General features: G+C 32.1%; 1 protein-coding gene across 8 annotated transcripts in view; it reads left to right on the forward strand.

Annotated features, from left to right (window-relative positions):
- Positions 1-18,142, forward strand: part of LOC143044722 (phospholipid-transporting ATPase ABCA3-like) — a 61,189-nt gene extending 43,047 nt beyond the window's left edge. For 6 of the 8 annotated variants that reach the window (XM_076216815.1, XM_076216821.1, XM_076216822.1 and 3 more), the window contains 10 exons: positions 3,479-3,634; positions 4,759-4,969; positions 5,965-6,214; positions 7,178-7,299; positions 8,494-9,507; positions 10,171-10,383; positions 11,088-11,662; positions 12,366-12,553; positions 14,876-15,046; positions 15,890-18,142. In XM_076216815.1, the coding sequence (XP_076072930.1) occupies positions 3,479-3,634; positions 4,759-4,969; positions 5,965-6,214; positions 7,178-7,299; positions 8,494-9,507; positions 10,171-10,383; positions 11,088-11,662; positions 12,366-12,553; positions 14,876-15,046; positions 15,890-16,346 (3,357 nt within the window). In that variant the 3' untranslated portion in view covers positions 16,347-18,142. The remainder of the gene's footprint in view (positions 1-3,478; positions 3,635-4,758; positions 4,970-5,964; positions 6,215-7,177; positions 7,300-8,493; positions 9,508-10,170; positions 10,384-11,087; positions 11,663-12,365; positions 12,554-14,875; positions 15,047-15,889) is intronic. The other 2 variants (XM_076216820.1, XM_076216823.1) reach the window with 2 other exon arrangements.
- The last annotated feature ends 3,044 nt before the right edge of the window (positions 18,143-21,186 follow it).

The raw sequence follows: 21,186 nt of genomic DNA on the forward strand, positions 1-21,186 counted from the left end.
CAGACAACAGCCGAAGGCCACCAATGGGCCTTCAATGTAGCAAGAAACTCCCGCACCCTGAGGTGTCCTTCAGCTTGCCCCTTAAAAATATGTATACTAGTTCAGTGAAAATGGATGTCATACTAAACTCGGAATTATACACAAGAAACTAAAATTAGAAATCATACAAGACTAACAAACGCCAGAGGCTACTGACTTGGGACAGGCGCAAAATTGCAGCGGGGTTAAAGATGTTTATGAGATCTCAACCCTCCCCCTATACCTCTAGCCAATGTAGAAAAGTAAACGCATAACAATACACACATGAAAATTCAGTTCAAAAAGATTGTTTAAAAGTGGGTCTTCACTAGTTCTTAAGAATGTGTTCTAATAATATTTCTGAATCGTTAAGTCTGAAAAGAGAAATGGAAAAAAGAAATATCAAAATGGCATATTTTTTATGAGGTGTTAAAGGCTCTTCGAAACCTCTTTTTAGAATTTTTGAATTAGGTAGATATCATTTAAATTGAATCGTGTTCATGATAACTTGAAGTTGGTCATTTTTCTATGTCAAAATATGCAGCTTTTTGCCATGGGAAGGGGGACTTTTGGGTAAAAATAATTAAAAAATAAAAACTTTTGGTATGTGCCATTTTAAAGTGGTACATATAAAATGTATTGTAAGTCTGTTTTTGTAGGAAAATTCAAAAATTTGTAATCAAGTTAAAATTTTATGAAATATTTACCGTATACTTACCAGTCAGAAACGTACTTTTGGATTATCTTTTTTTACTACATTCATAACTCACAAACACACAAATGATCTTGATTCAAACATTAACTAACCCAGATCATCTGTGTGGAACAAGCTTCAGTTTATTGGCATGTACAAACCACCAGCACTGAAATTAAAGCATTAAAATAAAAATTAAAATATTGACTGGTAAGTATAAATATTTCATAAAATTTTAACTTGATTACAAATTTTTGAATTTTATTTCAATCATTTATACTTACCAGTCAGAAACATACTTTTGAATAGATTCCAAAGCATTATGCTTCTACTGAACTGGAGGTGTATGCTGTATAAATTTCTGTCATCTAAATTGTACCATATGTACAAATGTCTATATATAACATGTATAACACATCAATAGTTCAACACAAAATAATGTTCATCATGAAATCATCATATTTAAAATACTTCCACCAATAACAAATTCTCCAACGCAACTTTCCGAAAAATTTATCATGTTTACAAATTGTCTATTACATCGACTTACAAATCTCTCAGATAGAATTTTCCAAGTGTGGATTTTGGGGTTCTTTAATATGCTGAATCTAACCGTGTATTAAGTTTTTTAAATTTGGTCCCCATTTTTAAATTTGGTCCCCATTTTTAAATTGGTCCACATGAGGTCCAAAGGGTCCAAATTTAAACTTTGTTTGATTTCATCAAAAATTGAATTATTGAGGTTCTTTGATATGCCGAATCTAACTTTTATTTTTTGGTCCTGTTTTCAAATTGGTCTACATTCAGGTCAAACGTTTGATTTTAACAAAAATTGAATTCTTGGGGTTCATTTATGTACTGAATCTACACATGTATTTAGATTTTTTATTATGGCCCAGTTTCCAAGTTGTTCCGAATTGGGGTCCAAAATTAAACTTTGTTTGATTTCAACAAAAATTAGCTGCCTGTAGCAAGCCAAAAATTTTATCAAAACGCTTAACAAAGCTTTCTTCTAAGCTGAAAAGCTTCATTTCTTGTTCCGTCGTCTTGGACAAATGTTTCTTAGACTTACTTGATGATTTGTTGCCGGTTCTAGCCATTTTGGTTTCATGAATTTGTGTACCTGTACTTCCGGTTATACTGACAGAATCACTTTCTAATTCTTCCTCGGATATTCTTTTTGTTTCTTCCATAGTTAAACAATTAAATAGTCATAGTCAAGCAACAAAATAAATGCTGCAGTAAAATATTTACCGACCAGAAGCGAACTGAATGTGTTTTTGTGTTTTGTACACGCCGAAAGATAACCTGATATCCTCTTTATATAAATTTGCTAACAAATATGTTTATGTATTGGCATAGACTAGAGATTTAAAAGTGCTTATGCTGAGTTAAAAATGATTGAGAGTAAACCTCAAACTAGCTCCAATAATTTGTTGCTCTCTAATATCATTTTCTACAGCGAAAAATTGGGTATTGACCTAAATATATGTAAAAGTTTAGGCAAAAATTAATTTTAAAAATTTACTTAAAAAACAGCTCAAATTAAATTTTCAAAATGATTGGGAGAAAATGCAAGATTTTTTTTTTAAGAAATCAAGACAAATTGGACACTTACTTTTCATTCAAAAAGTCATTTGACTATGACATTATTTAGATTTAGAGCACCCTCAAAAACAAAATACAAATGCAGCAATCACTGTTTAAGAATAGAAACTGGCAGACATGAACGAATTTACAATGTATGTGATGAATATGAAATATTACCTCAACATGAGAGGACATGTTTATATTGTAATTCAAATTCTATTGAAAATGAAATGCACTTTCTTCAGGAATTCCCTCTTTACAATAACCTCAGAAAAGATATGACTGATTATATAAAAAAAATACTCCAGTTTAGTTAATTTAAGCAGAAATAATCTTTTTACATGGATCATGAGTAAAGAATATAGCAGTTTTTTTATCTATTTTATGTGCATACCTCGATAAAGGCCTGCAACTTAGAAAATCAGAAAATTAGTTAAATACTCAAATTAATAGCAAAATTATCTTCCGTTGACCAATGACCCAAATTCCTCATGCATTTGAACTATTATTTTATGTTTCTTTAATCACTCTGTAATGTTCATGTCATGTTGTTATTTAATGTTATGCTCTTAATGAACCCTTTAATAAAAATATTGTATTGTATTTTATTGTTCCACACGGATGATCTGGGTTAGTTAATGTTTGAATCAAGATCATCTGTGTGTTTGCAAGTTATGAAAGATAATCCATAAGTATGTTTCTGACTGGTAAGTATAAATAATTGAAATAAAATTCCCTTACAGTTACACAAAATTCATTGACATTGTAACTATTGTAAGAGCTGGAAATATTAACACAAGCTTGAAACAATTTGAAAATTTCTTTGAAAATCTTAAAGATTTTTTTGTTCTTTTGCTTTGAAACTGCAAGAGCTACTAGTATATGAACAAAAGGAGATATGGGTATATGTCAATGAGACAGCAAACCAATAGCAAATATAACCAAATGATATCCATAGAGCAACAGCACCAAACAAGTATACAATGGCAACATTTATTTTGTGATATGAAGAATGACATGATTTTATTTAGAGGGGATAACTTTCTGAAATTGATAATGAAGGAACTATCTTATTTTAACAAAAGGGTGAATTGTCAGCAATAACAGTAATAAATAAAAGCAGTTTTTTACCATTGTAAATTGTGATGTACAAGTAATTTGCAGTTGATATTTTAGTTAAAAGGTTGTCCTAAAGACACAGTAAAGGATGAAGTTGATTCCATGATATCACAGATAAATCTGAAAAACAAACGTTCAGCAGCCAGTAAAACATTATCTGGTGGTATGAAGAGAAAGTTATCTGTTGGAATAGCCCTGATTGCAGGATCAAAGGTAGGTTAGACATTATCTGGTGGTATGAAGAGAAAGTTATCTGTTGGAATAGCCCTGATTGCAGGGTCAAAGGTAGGTTAGACATTATCTGGTGGTATGAAGAGAAAGTTATCTGTTGGAATACCCCTGATTGCAGGGTCAAAGGTAGGTTAGACATTATCTGGTGGTATGAAGAGAAAGTTATCTGTTGGAATACCCCTGATTGCAGGGTCAAAGGTAGGTTAGACATTATCTGGTGGTATGAAGAGAAAGTTATCTGTTGGAATATCCCTGATTGCAGGATCAAAGGTAGGTTAGACATTATCTGGTGGTATGAAGAGAAAGTTATCTGTTGGAATATCCCTGATTGCAGGATCAAAGGTAGGTTAGACATTATCTGGTGGTATGAAGAGAAAGTTATCGGTTGGATTAGCCCTGATTGCAGAGGTCAAAGGTAGGTTAGACATTATCTGGTGGTATGAAGAGAAAGTTATATGTTGGAATACCCCTGATTGCAGGGTCAAAGGTAGGTTAGACATTATCTGGTGGTATGAAGAGAAAGTCATCTGTTGGAATACCCCTTATTGCAGGGTCAAAGGTAGGTTAGACATTATCTGGTGGTATGAAGAGAAAGTTATCTGTTGGAATATCCCTGATTGCAGGATCAAAGGTAGGTTAGACATTATCTGGTGGTATGAAGAGAAAGTTATTTGTTGGTATAGCCCTGATTGCAATATCAAAGGTAGGTTAGTGGTTGATATGTGTCACACTTCCAATTTAAAATCCTATATTTTGATTTAAACATTTTTTTCAACTTGTTACAGATCTCATTATATATTACCTTAAGTTTAACTTCATGAAAACCATGTATATCCTGAATTACTCATGTATCAAATTTCTACATACCAATTTTCAACTATGTTTAAAGTCTTGTAGTGAAACATGACATTTCCAAAATCACATACTTTTGAAGAAAGCTCTCTGATTTACTTAAAGTCTGAAGAAGCATATGATCTTTCACGTTTACCCCTAAATTGTAATGCAGGTCCTTAATTTTTCAAGTGAGACATTTTATATATATATATATATATATATATATATATAGCTAACAACATGGTATGTGTTTTTTGTTTGTTTATTTTAAGATTGTAATTTTGGATGAGCCTTCCTCTGGATTAGATCCTGATGCTAGAAGACAGATCTGGACCGTTTTACAGAAGAACAAGGAAGGAAGGACAATGATTCTTACAACTCATTTTATGGATGAAGCTGATCTACTTGGTGACAGAATTGCTATTATGGCTGATGGAGACATTAAATGTTATGGAACTTCACTTTTCCTGAAAAATAAATATGGTTAGTACCTTTGATGTTGGATTCATTTATGTTTTGGAATGTAAGGGGGGGGGGAGAGAATGGGGATAGAATTGTGGTCATTTTGAGTGTACACAATTATGCGATTCAAATAACATTGGAATGTTATGATTTTTTTACTATAATGAATTAATGGCTCTGTCTGTATCTACAACATTATTAAAGTCATAAGAAACCTCAAATCAAAAAAAAATAATGCATATGTTTTTTATAACTCAATGGATAGTTTTCATTATAAAACTTATGTACATATACTTTTTTCTGAAGAAAATTCTTTAATTTATTCATATTTAGAAGAAGTTTACTTTATTTTAATTGCTTCCTTCCAGGAAGCAATTTCCCTCAACATATTTTTCGTATGCAAAGTGACCTCAGCGTGACCCATCTCGTAAAAATCCGGTGATCACAATACGCATGGATGTCCTTAAAATAAACTATTATCTGAATTTTCATGCTTTTTTGTTGATTTATGTCGATTGTTGACAATCGTTAAACTTCGGCTTCAAAACACGAACTTTAATTACCTGCCATATTTTCACAACAACACTGACTGATTGAAAAAAAATTGACGATTATACGAAATTTACACGAAAAAAAATATAAATTCGTACACAGAAGACTAAGTTTATGATGTTTGTATGCATTGGTTCCAGAATTGGAAGAACATTATTTTTCACCGGTGACTCGTTTCTTATGACTTTAATACTACAAGTATGAAACAGGGATTAAACACCAATGCTATTTAACAGTTTGTTCTGTATATTTTCCATTGATTGTGCAGGTTTGATAAAATAAGTATGAAAAATTCTATTTTTTCATATCCAACCCTGATCCCTAAAAACAACAAAACTCTAAAATCAGAGAGTACTAGCAGATACTGACAGCTAAATCATAGCCAATAACAACGAATCAAAATAAGTCATGTATCTAAGACTTTAATATCAATCAGTACATAATGCCTATTTCTCATTGATTAGGAGCTGGGTACCACATGGTCATTGTTAAAGATGTCACATGTGATGTCAGCAGGATGACAGAGGTCATCAAGAGTTATGTCCCTTCTGCTGAAATGGAGAACAATGTTGGTGCTGAGCTGTCATACATTCTTCCCCATGAGTGTTCCCACAAGTTTGAAGAAATGTTCACTAATATTGAAGAGAATAAAACAGCCTATGGTATTGCTAGCTATGGAGCATCAGTCACAACCATGGAAGAGGTTTTCCTGAGGTAAATTAATTCAAATATATCAGATGTGATATATGTGTTGCAAAGTTCTTAGAAAGCAAACTAATGAAAAACCTGTGAAAATGTGAACTGCTGGAATTTAATATGATAGCAAATGAACATTCTTTGTTGATTTAAATGCATATGCTGCATCTTAAAAAATATTGCCCTAAAATCTTTTTTGTATCTACGCTTAGTTAAAGGGGCACTAGCTACGAGATATATAAAAAATATTTTTTTTTTTTTGCTCAATCATTAATGGAATACAAATAGTGAAAAACCAGAATGGTTCAATTTTGTCAAAATATGCTAAAAAACATTGATTATGAATTATTCACTTGCAAGTGAATAATTCAACCTCATTGAATCTGTATTCATGTGAACTTCAATTTAACTCCTTAGCTTGAGATGAATAACATGTGAATTGTATGTGTAAAGTTATTTAAAGGAAACAAATGTCAACATTGAATGTGAAACAAAGGTAAATCATTTGATTGACTGTTTCGATCAACAAAAAAATCATTTTTATTCAGGTAAAAAGGATGATTAACGTTTATTTTTCATCTATAATTTGAAATTAAATAGACCTAGAATAATTCAACAGCACAAGTTCGCTTAATCTATTTATATCTATATTTATGTTAACATAGCTTATATGGTTATCCGATAACTTTAGAGGTCAACTCGATAACTAATTAGATGGCGTCTTGAATAAAATTCACACGAAACGAAGCTACATATTTTCATGCCCCTGCCCTATTAATTGTTTATTTTAGACTTTTAATAGTTTGGATAAATGTTTTACATTGTTATAAATCAAATATGAGAATTAGATTAAAATCGGTGAACATAAATTTGACAGCTAGTGCCCCTTTAAACGCACAATAATTGTGAAGTTTTATGCACAACGTATAAAAATGTAATTAACAATATAATTTTTTTTTACACAAAATGTCTTCAAAATAGGGTTGGAGAAAACAGAAGCATAGAACTACCCCAACACAATGGAGCAGTTGGAACCAAAAACAATGTCAGAATGGATTTATCTGTCAATACAACAGGTAGAGATACACCTCGTTTCATATCAGGTGCTTATTTCCATAATTACAAATACTTCAACATAAAAAAAAATATTGCTTTTGCTACTGTTCCTCTTGAAGATAATGAAGATACTTACAAAAGTGAAATTACTACCGGTATTTGCATTTCTATAAAAAAAAGTATCAAAATGAATGTTTAAAAATTCTGATTTAGATTTTTTTTTACCTAAATCAACAAGTTTTGAAAAAATATTTATGCATTAGTTAAGGGGGCTCGAGGGTATAAATACATTTTATTTTAAATATAGGATTTCGATATTTTTTCTATAAATGAACTTTATGATATACTAAATAGAAAAATAATATAAAAAAATGGGGTCACCATTCATTTAAGTTCACAATCTGCCTTCAAAAGAAGCATGCATTTTTGTTAAGGTACTTTTTTTCGGTTGAATTAATAGGAGAAATAGAGGTAATATCGTTATAAAAAAAGAACTTATTTACTGAAATCGCTTATATTTTACAACTGTTTGGTTCAAATTCAGCTTTTTTGAATCACCGATGAGTTGAAAAAGATTTTTCAATTTCAATGCAAAAAAATATCATTTTTGCACCAAAGGGAGATAATCTGGAGCTTTTTCAATGCTATTAACATTTTAAAAGTCATCTGGGGCCAAAAGAAATTGATATTTTGGTTTGATTTTTGTACCATATCATAAAGTAACAACAAATAAGGTAATAAATAAAGTTTATAATGAGAAAAAAAAAGTTAAAATTTTTGCTGAAATTTTTGTACCAGCGAGCCTCTTTATGTCTGGATCATCACAATGTTGTTTACTTTCAAAATGATATGTTCTAGTATAACTAAGGAACATAGTTTTTCATATTAATGGTACTCAGTTTGATTTATTTTTTTCACAAATGAGCAATACAGGCTCCATGAAGACAAATATAAGTTTGTGTGTCAGGACTGATTTAACTTACTGAAACAAAGTCACTTTAATAATTTTCAGACAAATAACATAAGGAACTTAAGACCAATTACAATTTCATTTTTAAAATTAAGTTAGCCCTTACATTACTGGATTTGAAATTACCATAGAATATTCATTATTATTTACAAATTAAATCTTTCAAATTTCCAGTCTAGACACTGTATAGTTTGAATGTTTTTAATGAAATGTTAGTAATTTTGATGTAATGTAATTTAAATTTAAAAACCTATTGTAATTCTTTTTTTAGAGGTTACTAGTAGCATGAAGAAAAATAAAGGAACAGCATTATTTTTGCAACAGTTTTATGCTATGTTCATCAAAAGAGCTAAACATACAATGAGAAACAAAATTGTCACTGTTACACAACTGGCTATTCCATTGTTTTATACAATTATGGCACTAACTGTTGTCCGTACATTTCCTGGGCCACAAGATTCTCCACCATTGAAACTGAATGTTTCTGCTTATGGTAGAAATACAATTGTTTATAATGAAAGAGGTGGTGGACAAGGCTTAAACATGATGGGACATTTCTTTGAAATGCAGTTTAAAAAATCCCATGATGATGTTGTGAATGTAAAGAGAGACAGTCAGTTTAACAATATTGATGATTACCTTTTCCAACAGGGAATTGATGGTCTAGGATACTATAATCTTCATTACATTGTTGGGGCCAAACTTGTGAATGTGACAAACAAAATCAAAGCTACAGCATACTTCAATGACCAATCATTTCACTCATCAGCCATCTCCTTGGCAACCATGTTTAACTCTGTTATTAAATTTGTAATGAATGGTACTGGTTATTCATTATCAACAGTCAACTCACCGTTGCCAAGGACACAGACACAAAAGATTCAAGATGAAACGAAAGGCAGTACAACTGGTTTCACAATATCTTTCAATTTTGTATTTGGAATTTCTTTCCTATCCAGCAGTTTTGTATTGTTCCTCATCAAAGAGCGGGCAACCAAGGCAAAACACATTCAGTTTGTAAGCGGAGTAAGCCCAATCAACTTCTGGCTTTCAACTTTTTGTTGGGATATGATAAATTACATTATTCCTTGTATCTTTCTGATTATTACATTTGTGGCTTTTGATATAACAGCATACCTAGATCCTGTCAGCCATGTTGGACATATGGCCCTGCTGTTGATACTGTATGGATGGGCTATGCTACCATTTATGTATCTGTTGTCATTTATATTCACTGTTCCTTCTACAGGATTTGTATGGCTGACAATGTTCAACATATTATCAGGTATTTAGATGATAAACTAATACAAATGGAACAGGTTTATTGACATCCTAAATTTTGAAATGACAAGAAAAATTATAAAGACAATGTTTGTGTCAAACACCTGTACCTATAAATTTAATGAATATCATCACCATATTATATTGCAACTGGTAAGTTGAATTTATATTTTGTCAACAGTTATTCAAGAAATTGTCACTTGTTTAAAGCAGAATTGCTGAAGAAACAGGTTGAATAAGGTAACTTTGTCCAGGTGCTTACACAGGGTAGCATGCCCCCTAAAATAAAAAGTAATTTATGGGTAAATAACAAAATTCTTCCACCTATTTTGTCAAATTTGGTCCTCCAAATCCTAATTTTCTGTTTGACTGTCCCTCTGGTATCTTTCTCCCCTCTTTCAGGAGAACTTCCTGCTTCTCTATTTGACTTTAATTTTAAAAAGGAAAGAAGAGATTAGGATCTACTTGCTTTCAGTATGCTCTATATGAACTTATACTCTATGAACAGTTTTGTATATTAGCCCTTTGAAATTTAGACAGATTCATGTTGCAAATATTCCAGAGTGAATGATAAACATTGTCACAAAAAATAAATGATAAACAAATACAATGATATCACGTAAAGGTTCTTAGGGTCTTTATTATTTTTTAAAATTTCTTTTTTAAGGTGATGCAACAATCCTTGCTGTAGGTATATTGGGTATACCACAGTTGGATCTGGAAGATCTTGCTAAAGCATTGGAGTGGGTCTTCTTGACATTCTTACCAAATTTCTGCCTTGGACAGGGATTAATGGACTATTATATGAACTATGAATACTTGGAAGTGTGTAAACCTATAATAGGACTTTGTAAAGCTTTCCCCAACCCTTGTTGTAAAGGTAAGAGCTGCATAGTTTTACTTAATGACAAATTTTGTATATAATCAGTCTATGGAAGAAGCAAACTGATAAAAAAGTTTCTTAAATGAAATAGCAATATTGTCTAATATGAACTACATGTAGTTGCATTGTGGGAAATCTCAATTGATTCATAATTCTCTACAAAGACATATAAATTTGTAGATTTTTTTCTACATAAAAAAGCGGAATTAAAACAAAATTTTGAAAGTTCGGCAAAAAAAAGTCTCAGTTTTATTGAATGTTCGACATTTGAGCCAAAATGGTACAGAAAAAAATAAATCATGCAGAAAAAAAGAAAGAAACTCAAGGTAGGGTGATCTGACTCGGATCATCCCTGTTAAAACAAAGGAGCTGGGATGTAATATTGGTATGAATTTTGGTGGATGGAGGGAAAAGTACATGTTTATATCCTATATTTCATGGTTTTTCATAAGTCTGAATTCAAGCCTAAGGAAATTTGTATTTCATGGAACACTCAGATTTGTGATTTATCATGTAAATCTATGAAAATTGGTACCCAACAAATAATGAATCCATGGTATAGCTTATATTGTATTTCTTGCCACACTAGTCTCAAAATAGCAGTTATGAAAGTTATTTGAATGTTATAATACAAACATCACAAATAAGGATTTATTATGTTGTGATTTTGTGCTGATATTAGATTTGTTTTGATATTTCAGATGTAAATATAGGAGATGATAAATGTGGACCTGAAGGATGTTTTCCTTTAAGTAGTAATTATTTAGGATGGGAAAAGAATGGCATTGGTAGAATGTTGGTTTTCTTGGCCGTACAAGGAATTGCATACTTCAGTCTCCTTTTATTTCTTGAATCCCGATACTTGAACAGATTTCAGTATGCAGTTGGACAAAGAAAAGAAAGAACTAACTCACAGTTATCAAATGATTCTGAAGTTATCAATGAGCACACACCACTTTTAGGACCAAACCGTAATGTATCCATAGTTCAAGAAGATACAGATGTTGCCACAGAGAGAGCTAGGCTTGCAAATGCATCCTTGAGTGAACTATTTAATACAGACTCCCTCATTATGAAAGAATTGACTAAATATTATGACAACAATCTTGCTGTTGATCATACAGCTGTTGGGATTCCAGAGGGAGAATGTTTTGGTTTACTTGGTGTAAATGGTGCTGGTAAAACTACAACATTTAAAATTTTGACAGGTGATGAAGTAATGTCATCTGGCAATGCTTATTTGGATGGCATAAGTGTGACAGAAAATATTACAGAGGTTTGTATATTTAAATGTTATACCATTTTCCTGAAAGCTTTTGTTTTAATTGCCAAATATGGGTTTTGATATTCGTTGAAGGCAGTATAGCGACCTATATCTTTTAACTTCTATGTATTTGGTCTCTTGTGGAGAGTTGTTTAATTGGCAATCATACCATATCTTCATACTTTTATAGTTAGGAAATCAACTGACCTTAATCATTAAAAAAGTTTCTGCAAATAAAATTCACAATGGCTGCATGACATTAGATGAGAAAAATTTGAAGAAGAGTTTGACAGGTCACATGTTCTCATAGAGATTGGTTAAGAAAAAAGCTCTGTGCTTTGAAAAGTTAAGAGTACTGTGGATTCATTAATATTCGTTGGATACCAATTTTCGTGGATTTCATGGGTACAGGAGAACCACGAATTCAAATGTTCAACGAATAACAAATTTTCTAAAGGAATGAGTGTAGACTTTGCCAAAACCACGAAATTAAATATCCACGAATATGTAAATTTTCCTCAAACCACGAAAATTGGTACCCACGAAAATAAATGAATCCACAGTACATGGTTTTAAAGACATGGATTTAATTTTAAGACAAAATATTAAGCAATGAGTTGGTCTTAATTCATGAATACACCTTAAGCATTTGATACATATCAATTGATGAAATATGTTACTATAAAGGCTTTAAAATTTGTTTTTTGTGTTTCAGGTGAGACAACGACTGGGTTACTGTCCACAGTATGATGCCTTGATTGACCAGATGACAGGGCGTGAGACACTGTACATGTTTGCCAGATTATGTGGGGTTCATGAGACTGTTATACCAGAGGTTGTTGATGGACTGATAACATCACTTCTGTTACAGAAACATGCAGATAAATTAGTTAAAGCATATAGGTAACAAGAAAATAATTGTACTAATCTGTGCTCTATCGGTTACAGTGTTTATCATAATGGTAAAACTTGGTATATTACGGTACACTGATGTCATGTCTGTCCGTTCATCCACATCTCTTTATGAGTCCAGTTTGCTCTACTGAATAAGATATAGCTCTTTAGACCAATTCTCTAGAGTTTAGTTTGATACTTTCTTATAAATTAGCGATTCACAATTTAATACTGTAAATTCAGAAATCATTGCGTGCATTTATTATTGCGATTTTGTCAAATTAGACTAAAATGCGAATTTTTTTACAATATTGAGAAAAATCCTGTTTAATTCATATAAAAGATTTCAAAATGCGAGTTTAAATTATTGCGATTATAATCCTATCGTATTTTTTGCGATATTGAAAATATCTCAATAATTTTTGAAGTTACAGTACTAACAAGCTAAGGAAAATATAAAATTTCTTTATTTACATCCCCTTTGTCTTTTACTAAACATAAATTCATCCATACTGATGTCCTTTATAGATATAAGATGTGGTATGAGTACCCATGAGACAACTCTCCATCCAAGTCACAATTTGTAAAAGTAAACCATTATAGGTCAAAGTACAGTCTTCAACACGGAACCTTGGCTAGATATTAGCATAGGTTAAGGATGGCATATACTATATATCAATAAGAATATGTGGAAGGATAAGCTGGATAACCAATGGGACAAATATCACCATTTCCATATGATATGGATATAATCAACTACAGGTCACTAAGGTTTTCAACAAATTGAGAAATGAGCAAAGTCCATACAATTTGTATTCAATAACTTTGACATGACAAAATGTGGAACTATTCAAATGAGAAAACCAATGGCCTAAAAACAACAAACTAAAAAATAAAATGACAGACATCAACCAACACAACAACTGAATTACATGCTCCTCACAAAGGACATGCACATGCAGAATGTGGTAGTGTTATTGTCAAGCCTGCAACTTTTGTTGCAGAAAGCTCGACATAGGGATAGTGATCCAGTGGCGGCGGCGTAAGCTAACTTCTTAAAAGCTTTATATTTTAGAAGGTAGAAGACCTGGATGCTTCATACTTTGTATATAGATGCCTCATGTTCTGAACTTTCCGTCAGTCACATGTGCAATGTCCTTGACCTCATTTTCATGGTTCAGTGACTACTTGAAAAAAAAGTTAATATTTTTTGTAATGATAAATTCTCTCTTATTATAAGTAATTGGATAATTATATTTAGTATGTGCGTACCTTGCAAGGTCCTCATGCCCGTCAGACAGTTTTCACTTGACCTCGACCTCATTTCATGGATCAGTGAACAAGGTTAAGTTTTGGTGGTCAAGTCCATATCTCAGATACTATAAGCAATAGGTCTAGTATATTCGGTGTATGGAAGGACTGTAAGGTGTACATGTCCAACTGGCAGGTGTCATCTGACCTTGACCTCATTTTCATGGTTCAGTGGTTATAGTTAAGTTTTTGTGTTTTGGTCTGTTTTTCTTATACTATATGCAATAGGTCTATATTTGGTGTATGGAATGATTGTAAGGTGTACATGTCTAACTGGCAGGTGTCATCTGACCTTGACCTCATTTTTATGGTTCAGTGGTCAAAGTTAAGTTTTTGAGTTTTGGTCTATTTTTCTAATACTTTATGCATTAGGTCAATTATATTTGGTGTATGGAAATATTTTATGATCTATATGTCTGTTACGCAGGTTTTATTTGACCTTGACCTCATTTTCACGGTCCATTGCTAAGTGTTAAGTATTTGTATTTTGGTCTGTTTTTCTTAATTTATAAGCAATAAGTCAACTATATTTGTTGTATTGAAGAATTGTTAGCTGTACATATCTGCCTGGCATGGTTCATCTGACCTTTACCTCATTTTCATGGTTCATTGATCAATGTTTAGTTATCTTGGTTAATGTTAAGTTCATATGTGACAGTTGTAATAAAGCTTTATACTTTATTACTTAGGACTATCAACATAATATCAATGATTAGTAAAGAAGGCGAGACATTTCAGCGTGTGCACTCTTGTAAAATATTTGGAGGCTCTCGACCCTCTCCTTATATTGGACAGTATATCAGTTGAAAAGGTCTCGGCACAAAGCTAAAAAAATCTAACAAAAAGGCAATGAACACAAAATAACTACATGTATTAAAGTACATACAGCTACTGAAAGCTTGTTCAAAATGAAAATAAGGAGATGTCATGTGATTGCCAATCAAAACCAATTGCAACTAATAAAAAAAACATGTTTCCCAAACTAAATGTATATTTTAAATTATTGTTGGTTTTTTTTAGTGGTGGTAACAAAAGGAAATTGAGCACTGCCATAGCATTAGTTGGGAATCCTCCAATAGTATTTCTGGATGAGCCCACCACAGGAATGGATCCAGTAGCCAGGCGACATCTATGGGATGTTTTATCCAATATACGTGATTCTGGAAGAACACTTGTCTTAACATCACATAGGTAAATAGATTGCAATTGAGAATTTGCAAATTTAAGTTACAATTGTCATATCAGTTGTTCTTTTAGTAGGAGCTAGGTTTAATTTTTTTAATATGCCAAAAGTTAAAAAAATGAATGTTTGTACTTCAGTTAAAAGAAGATATTATTATAAGTTTTCTGCTGAAGTCAGTTTGATAGAAATAATGATATTTTCTATATAAGTTGCATTTGTATTAGTACATATGGGTTCAACAACTATTTTGAGGCTCTGGTCCATAACTTTCAATTTAAAAAACCACTTTCAATGTTAGGTAAGATAGATAGAACTACTTGTGATAGGTCAATGATATGTATGGTAAAATTGCTTTACTATCACTAAATATCAGTTTGACAACTATTTCCAGGTCCTGTTCCAGTCATATTCAATTAATTAATCATTTTCAAATGTCAAATTTTCTCCTGAATTTAGTGTAATAGGAACTACTTTTGATGGACAATAATATTTTATATAAAATGCTATCAGTTTGAGGATCGTTTTGACATGCTTCCCTCTATAACATGGATCAGCAACATTAAATTAATTAGCAATGTTGCTGTCCATCATAATTTTTTCTGAATGTTCTGCCAACATGCAAGACCTATATCTCTGTCAAAAGTTTATTTAATTTGAAAGTTAAGGTATCAATGGAAATATAATATAAAAAGTGTTGTGTCAAAACAGGTTTCAAGGTGCCATATCATATGAAATTGCTTAAATAATTCTATCAGCTAAAATTTGAAATATCAAATCAAAGCAAATACAAAACAAAGTGCACACAGAATTAAATGAAAAGGGTCAATATATATGACATTTTTATATTTTAGTATGGAGGAATGTGAAGCCTTGTGTACTAGACTGGCGATCATGGTCAACGGACAGTTTAAATGTTTAGGTAGTCCACAACATCTAAAGAACAAGTTCGGTGAAGGATATTCACTACTAGCTAGAATTGGAACACCACCAGATGGCATTGAACCAGATATTCAACCATTAATGAGATTCATCAAAGACAAATTTCCCAACAGCGAAATTAAAGATATACATCAAGAAATGATTCATTATCATGTTAAAGACACAAAACTGACCTGGGCCAAGATATTTGGATTAATGGAACAAGCAAAGGTTGAATACAATATAGAAGACTATTCTGTTAGTCAAACAACATTAGAACAGGTTTTCATTAATTTTGCAAGGTCACAAATTCCACCGATAGAAACAAAAGTAGGATGTTTCCAAAAGTGTTCTATTGTGTGTGGTTTATGTTGTTGTAACAATTCTTAAATTGTTTATTACTTTTAATGCTGACTGTGATACATTGTATAATATAAACTATATATGTCTGAAGAGTATTAAAAACATTAGTGTTTTTGTCGAGCCTGCAACTTTTGTTGCAGAAAGCTCGACATAGGGATAGTGATCCGAGGGCTACGGCGGCTACGGCGGCGGCGTTAGCTAACTTCTTAAAAGCTTTATATTTTAGAAGGTAGAAGACCTGGATGCTTCATACTGTGTATATAGATGCCTCATGTTACGAATTTTCCGTCAGTCACATGTCTTATGTCCTTGACCTCATTTTCATGGTTCAGTGACTACTTGAAAAAAAAGTTAATATTTTTTGTAATGTTAAATTCTCTCTTATTATAAGTAATTGGATAACTATATTTGGTATGTGCGTACCTTGCAAGGTCCTCATGCCCGTCAGACAATTTTCACTTGACCTCGACCTCATTTCATGGATCTGTGAACAAGGTTAAGTTTTGGTGGTCAAGTCCATATCTCAGATACTATAAGCAATAGGTCTAGTATATTCGGTGTATGGAAGGACTGTAAGGTGTACATGTCCAACTGGCAGGTGTCATCTGACCTTGACCTCATTTTCATGGTTCAGTGGTTATAGTTAAGTTTTTATGTTTTGGTCTGTTTTTCTTATACTATATGCAATAGGTCTACTATATTTGGTGTATGGAATGATTGTAAGGTGTACATGTCTAGCTGACAGGTGTCATCTGACCTTGACCTCATTTTCATGGTTCAGTGGTCAAAGTTAAGTTTTTGAGTTTTGGTCTATTTTTCTAATACGTTATGCATTAGGTCAACTATATTTGGTGTATGGAAATATTTTATGATCTATATGTCTGTTACGCAGGTTTTTTTTGACCTTGACCTCATTTTCACGGTCCATTGCTAAGTGTTAAGTGTTTGTGTTTTGGTCTGTTTTTCTTAATTTATAAGCAATAAGTCAACTATATTTATTGTATTGAAGAATTGTTAGCTGTACATGTCTGCCTGGCATGGTTCATCTGACCTTGACCTCATTTTCCTGGTTCATTGATCCATGTTTCGTTTTCTTGGTTAATGTTGAGTTTATGTGACAGTTGTAATAAAGCTTTATATTTAGGTCTATCAACATAATATCAATGATTAGTAAAGAAGGCGAGACATTTCAGCGTGTGCACTCTTGTTAAAAAATAGAACTGATAATCATGCATGGATTTTATTGGATCAAGCTGGAAACATAATTTTAGAATTAAGAACCAAAGATTGGGTTTTGCAATTTTACATATTGATTTTATAAAGGATTAAGGTTTTAACACATTAACTATATATATTTATTTATAAATTTGACTAAATTTTTATAATATACATGTACTGAAATTTAAATGTGGACACTTTTAGTTTTTCTGGTCGGAAAGTAAAACAACTTCCTGGCAATGAAACTTGACAAAGTCAATGATTGGCAGTTTATTATCTCAGTTGATTTAAAGATAGTATTTGGATCATATAAATATTATTCAACATTCTGGTATTTTAACTCAGTTAAAAAGATGTTATTTATTTGAATACAGGGAATACTTTTTGTTCATTATAGGACTGTTCTATTTTGAAGTGTGGCGCCTAAATTTGTTTAATACTCATACTTCTATTATTGTGTTCCTATGGTACCATAACAGTTTTAGTGGAACAGTCCAGCATAGTTTCAGCATTATTTTGTATGATATTTGTAATATTTTGTACTAGACATGTATGTGTTTTTTGTATTTTTTGTTATCTGTGATAAAATAAACAATTCCATCGATCTCCATAACAATTATCTATTAACAAACACAAAGTAATATGTGTGTTTAGGTTTCCTTTTTAGTAATTTATTTCAAATTAGATATAATTTACATGATTAGTCTTGGGGGCTTCCGTGGCTGAGTGGTGAAAGTAGTTTTGAAGGTTGTGAGTTTGATCCCTGTTTGTGCACTTGACTCCAATCTTAATTGACTAGGATTGTCAGTTTTCTTATCGAAGGTCTCTGGTTTTCTTGGGGCACTCTGGATTCCTCCACCAATAAAAACTGGCTGATACAAAGTAGCCCAAAAGTGGTGCTTAAAAGTGACGTTAAAACACCAAAAATCAAATCAAATGATTAGTCTGTATTTAATTGAAGTAACACAAAACAAGAATGTGTCCCAAGTACATTGATGCCCCACTCGTACAATCATTTTCTATGTTCAGTGGACCGTTAAATTGGGGTAAAAACTCTAATTTGGCATTAAAATTAGAAAGATCATATCATCAGGAACAACTTCATCAAAAACTACCTTGACTAAAAACTTTAACCTGAAGCAGGACGAACAGATGGATGTATGAACGGCCGGACGAAAAAATGAACAGACGGACGGACGAATGAACGGACACACAGACCAGAAAACATAATGCCCCTCTACTATCGTAGGTGGGGCATAAAAATCAAATACTATTTATTTTTCTTTTTAAAACATTATACAAACTCCTTACTTAAATCACAAATGAAGGCTGGAGAGCAAAATGCAATGGAATTTCTGATATAATTAATTAATATTTACAAGGAGCAGCACTCTTAAAAATATTTGATTGTTAGTGATTTTGGAAATTGTCTGAGACACTGCTGACCAAACCTCTGATTTAAGTTTTATATAAGAGGCTGTCAGAGTGACTAGAAACCCTGCAAAGGTCTAACAGTTGAGCAAGTATGGACACTACATTTTAAGCTTAAAACAGCTCTGAATTTGGATTGTGATTGAATATTTGACCCAGCATAGGTTTGTGACACAAAATGAACGTGGTCAAAGAACTGAAATATTTGAAATTGAACATTTACAATATCCAATATCTAAGTACTGTAAATTCAGAAATTATTGCGAGGTTTTTTTAAAATTGCGAAAAATGTGACAGATTTGTAAACGCAATAATTTAAACTCGCATTTTGAAATATTTTATATGAATTAAGGGGGCTCGCGAGTATAAATCTTTTTTTTTAAATATAGGATTTCGCTTTATTTTTCTATAAATAAACTTTATCTTATGCTTAATAGAAAAATAAAAGAATGGGGTCACCGTTCATTTAAGCACACATTTTTGTAAAGATACTTTTTTTGTGTTGAACTAATAGCAGAAAAAAGGTAATATCTACATAAAAAAAAGAACTAAATTACAGAAATCGCTCAAATTTTACGTTAGTTTAGTTCAAGTACAGCTTATTTGAAAATAATAATCAACAAGAATGTGTCCACAGTACACGGATGCCCCACTCACACTATCATTTTCTATGTTTAAAGGACTGTGAAATTGGAATAAATTCTCTAATTTGGCATTAAAATTAGAATGATCTTATCAAAGGGAACATGTATACTAAGTTTCAAGTTGATTGGACTTCTACTTTATCAAAAACTACCTTGACCAAAAACTTTAACCTGAAATTTGCACTATCATTTTCTATGTTCAGTGAACCGTGAAATTGGGGTCAAAACTCTAATTTGGCATTTAAATTAGAAAGATTATATCATAGGGCACATGTATACTAAGTTTCAAGTTGATTGGACTTCAACTTCATCAAAAACTACCTTCACCAAAAACTTTAACCTGAAGCCAAAAACTTTAACCTGAAATTTGCACTATCATTTTCTATGTTCAGTGAACCGTAAAATTGGGGTCAAAACTCTAATTTGGCATTTAAATTAGAAAGATCATATCATAGGGCACATGTATACTAAGTTTCAAGTTGATTGGACTTCAACTTCATCAAAAACTACCTTGACCAAAAACTTTAACCTGAAATTTGCACTATCATTTTCTATGTTCAGTGAACCGTAAAATTGGGGTCAAAACTCTAATTTGGCATTTAAATTAGAAAGATCATATCATAGGGCACATGTATACTAAGTTTCAAGTTGATTGGACTTCAACTTCATCAAAAACTACCTTGACCAAAAACTTTAACCTGAAGCCAAAAACTTTAACCTGAAATTTGCACTATCATTTTCTATCAGTGAACCGTAAAATTGGGGTCAAAACTCTAATTTGGCATTTAAATTAGAAAGATCATATCATAAGGAACATGTGTACTAAGTTTCAAGTTGACTGGACTTCAACTTCATCAAAAACTACCTTGACCAAAAACTTTAACCTGAAGCGGGACAGACGGACGAACGAACAGACGGACGAACGGACGCACAGACCAGAAAACATAATGCCCCTCTACTATCGTAGGTGGGGCATAAAAACTAAATTTGAGGTACTTTTTAGAAATTCCCTATCATAATGACTATGTATGTAAAGTTACAAATGGATGCAACTATAACTTCATCATAAACTACCTCGACCAAAAACTTTAACCTGGCAAAGAGCTGTTTCACACAATCTCATTTTCATGTTCAATGAACCATGAAATGAGGACCAAAACCTAAATTTGAGGTACTTTTTAGAAATTCCCTATTATAATGACTATGTATGTAAAGTTACAAATGGATGCAACTATAACTTCATCAAAAACTACCTCGACCAAAAACTTTAACCTGACATGGGACAGACGGACGAACGGACGAACGAACAGACGAACGAACAGACGAACGAACAGACGGACGAACGGACGCACAGACCAGAAAACATAATGCCCCTACTACTATCGTAGACGGGGCATAAAAATATAGGTCACCAATGAGTTAAAAAAGATATTTCAATTCTAAAGTCGAAAAATGACATTTTTGCACTAAAGGGAGATATCCTGGTTTGCCCACTTTTAATTACAAGCATATGTATACATAGGGGGTATTGTTGTTTTAACAGTTATAGTTTATTTCTGAATAATGGTCATATT

This window comes from Mytilus galloprovincialis, chromosome 9, assembly GCF_965363235.1.
Source record: "Mytilus galloprovincialis chromosome 9, xbMytGall1.hap1.1, whole genome shotgun sequence".
NCBI classification, from domain to species: Eukaryota; Metazoa; Mollusca; class Bivalvia; order Mytilida; family Mytilidae; genus Mytilus; species Mytilus galloprovincialis.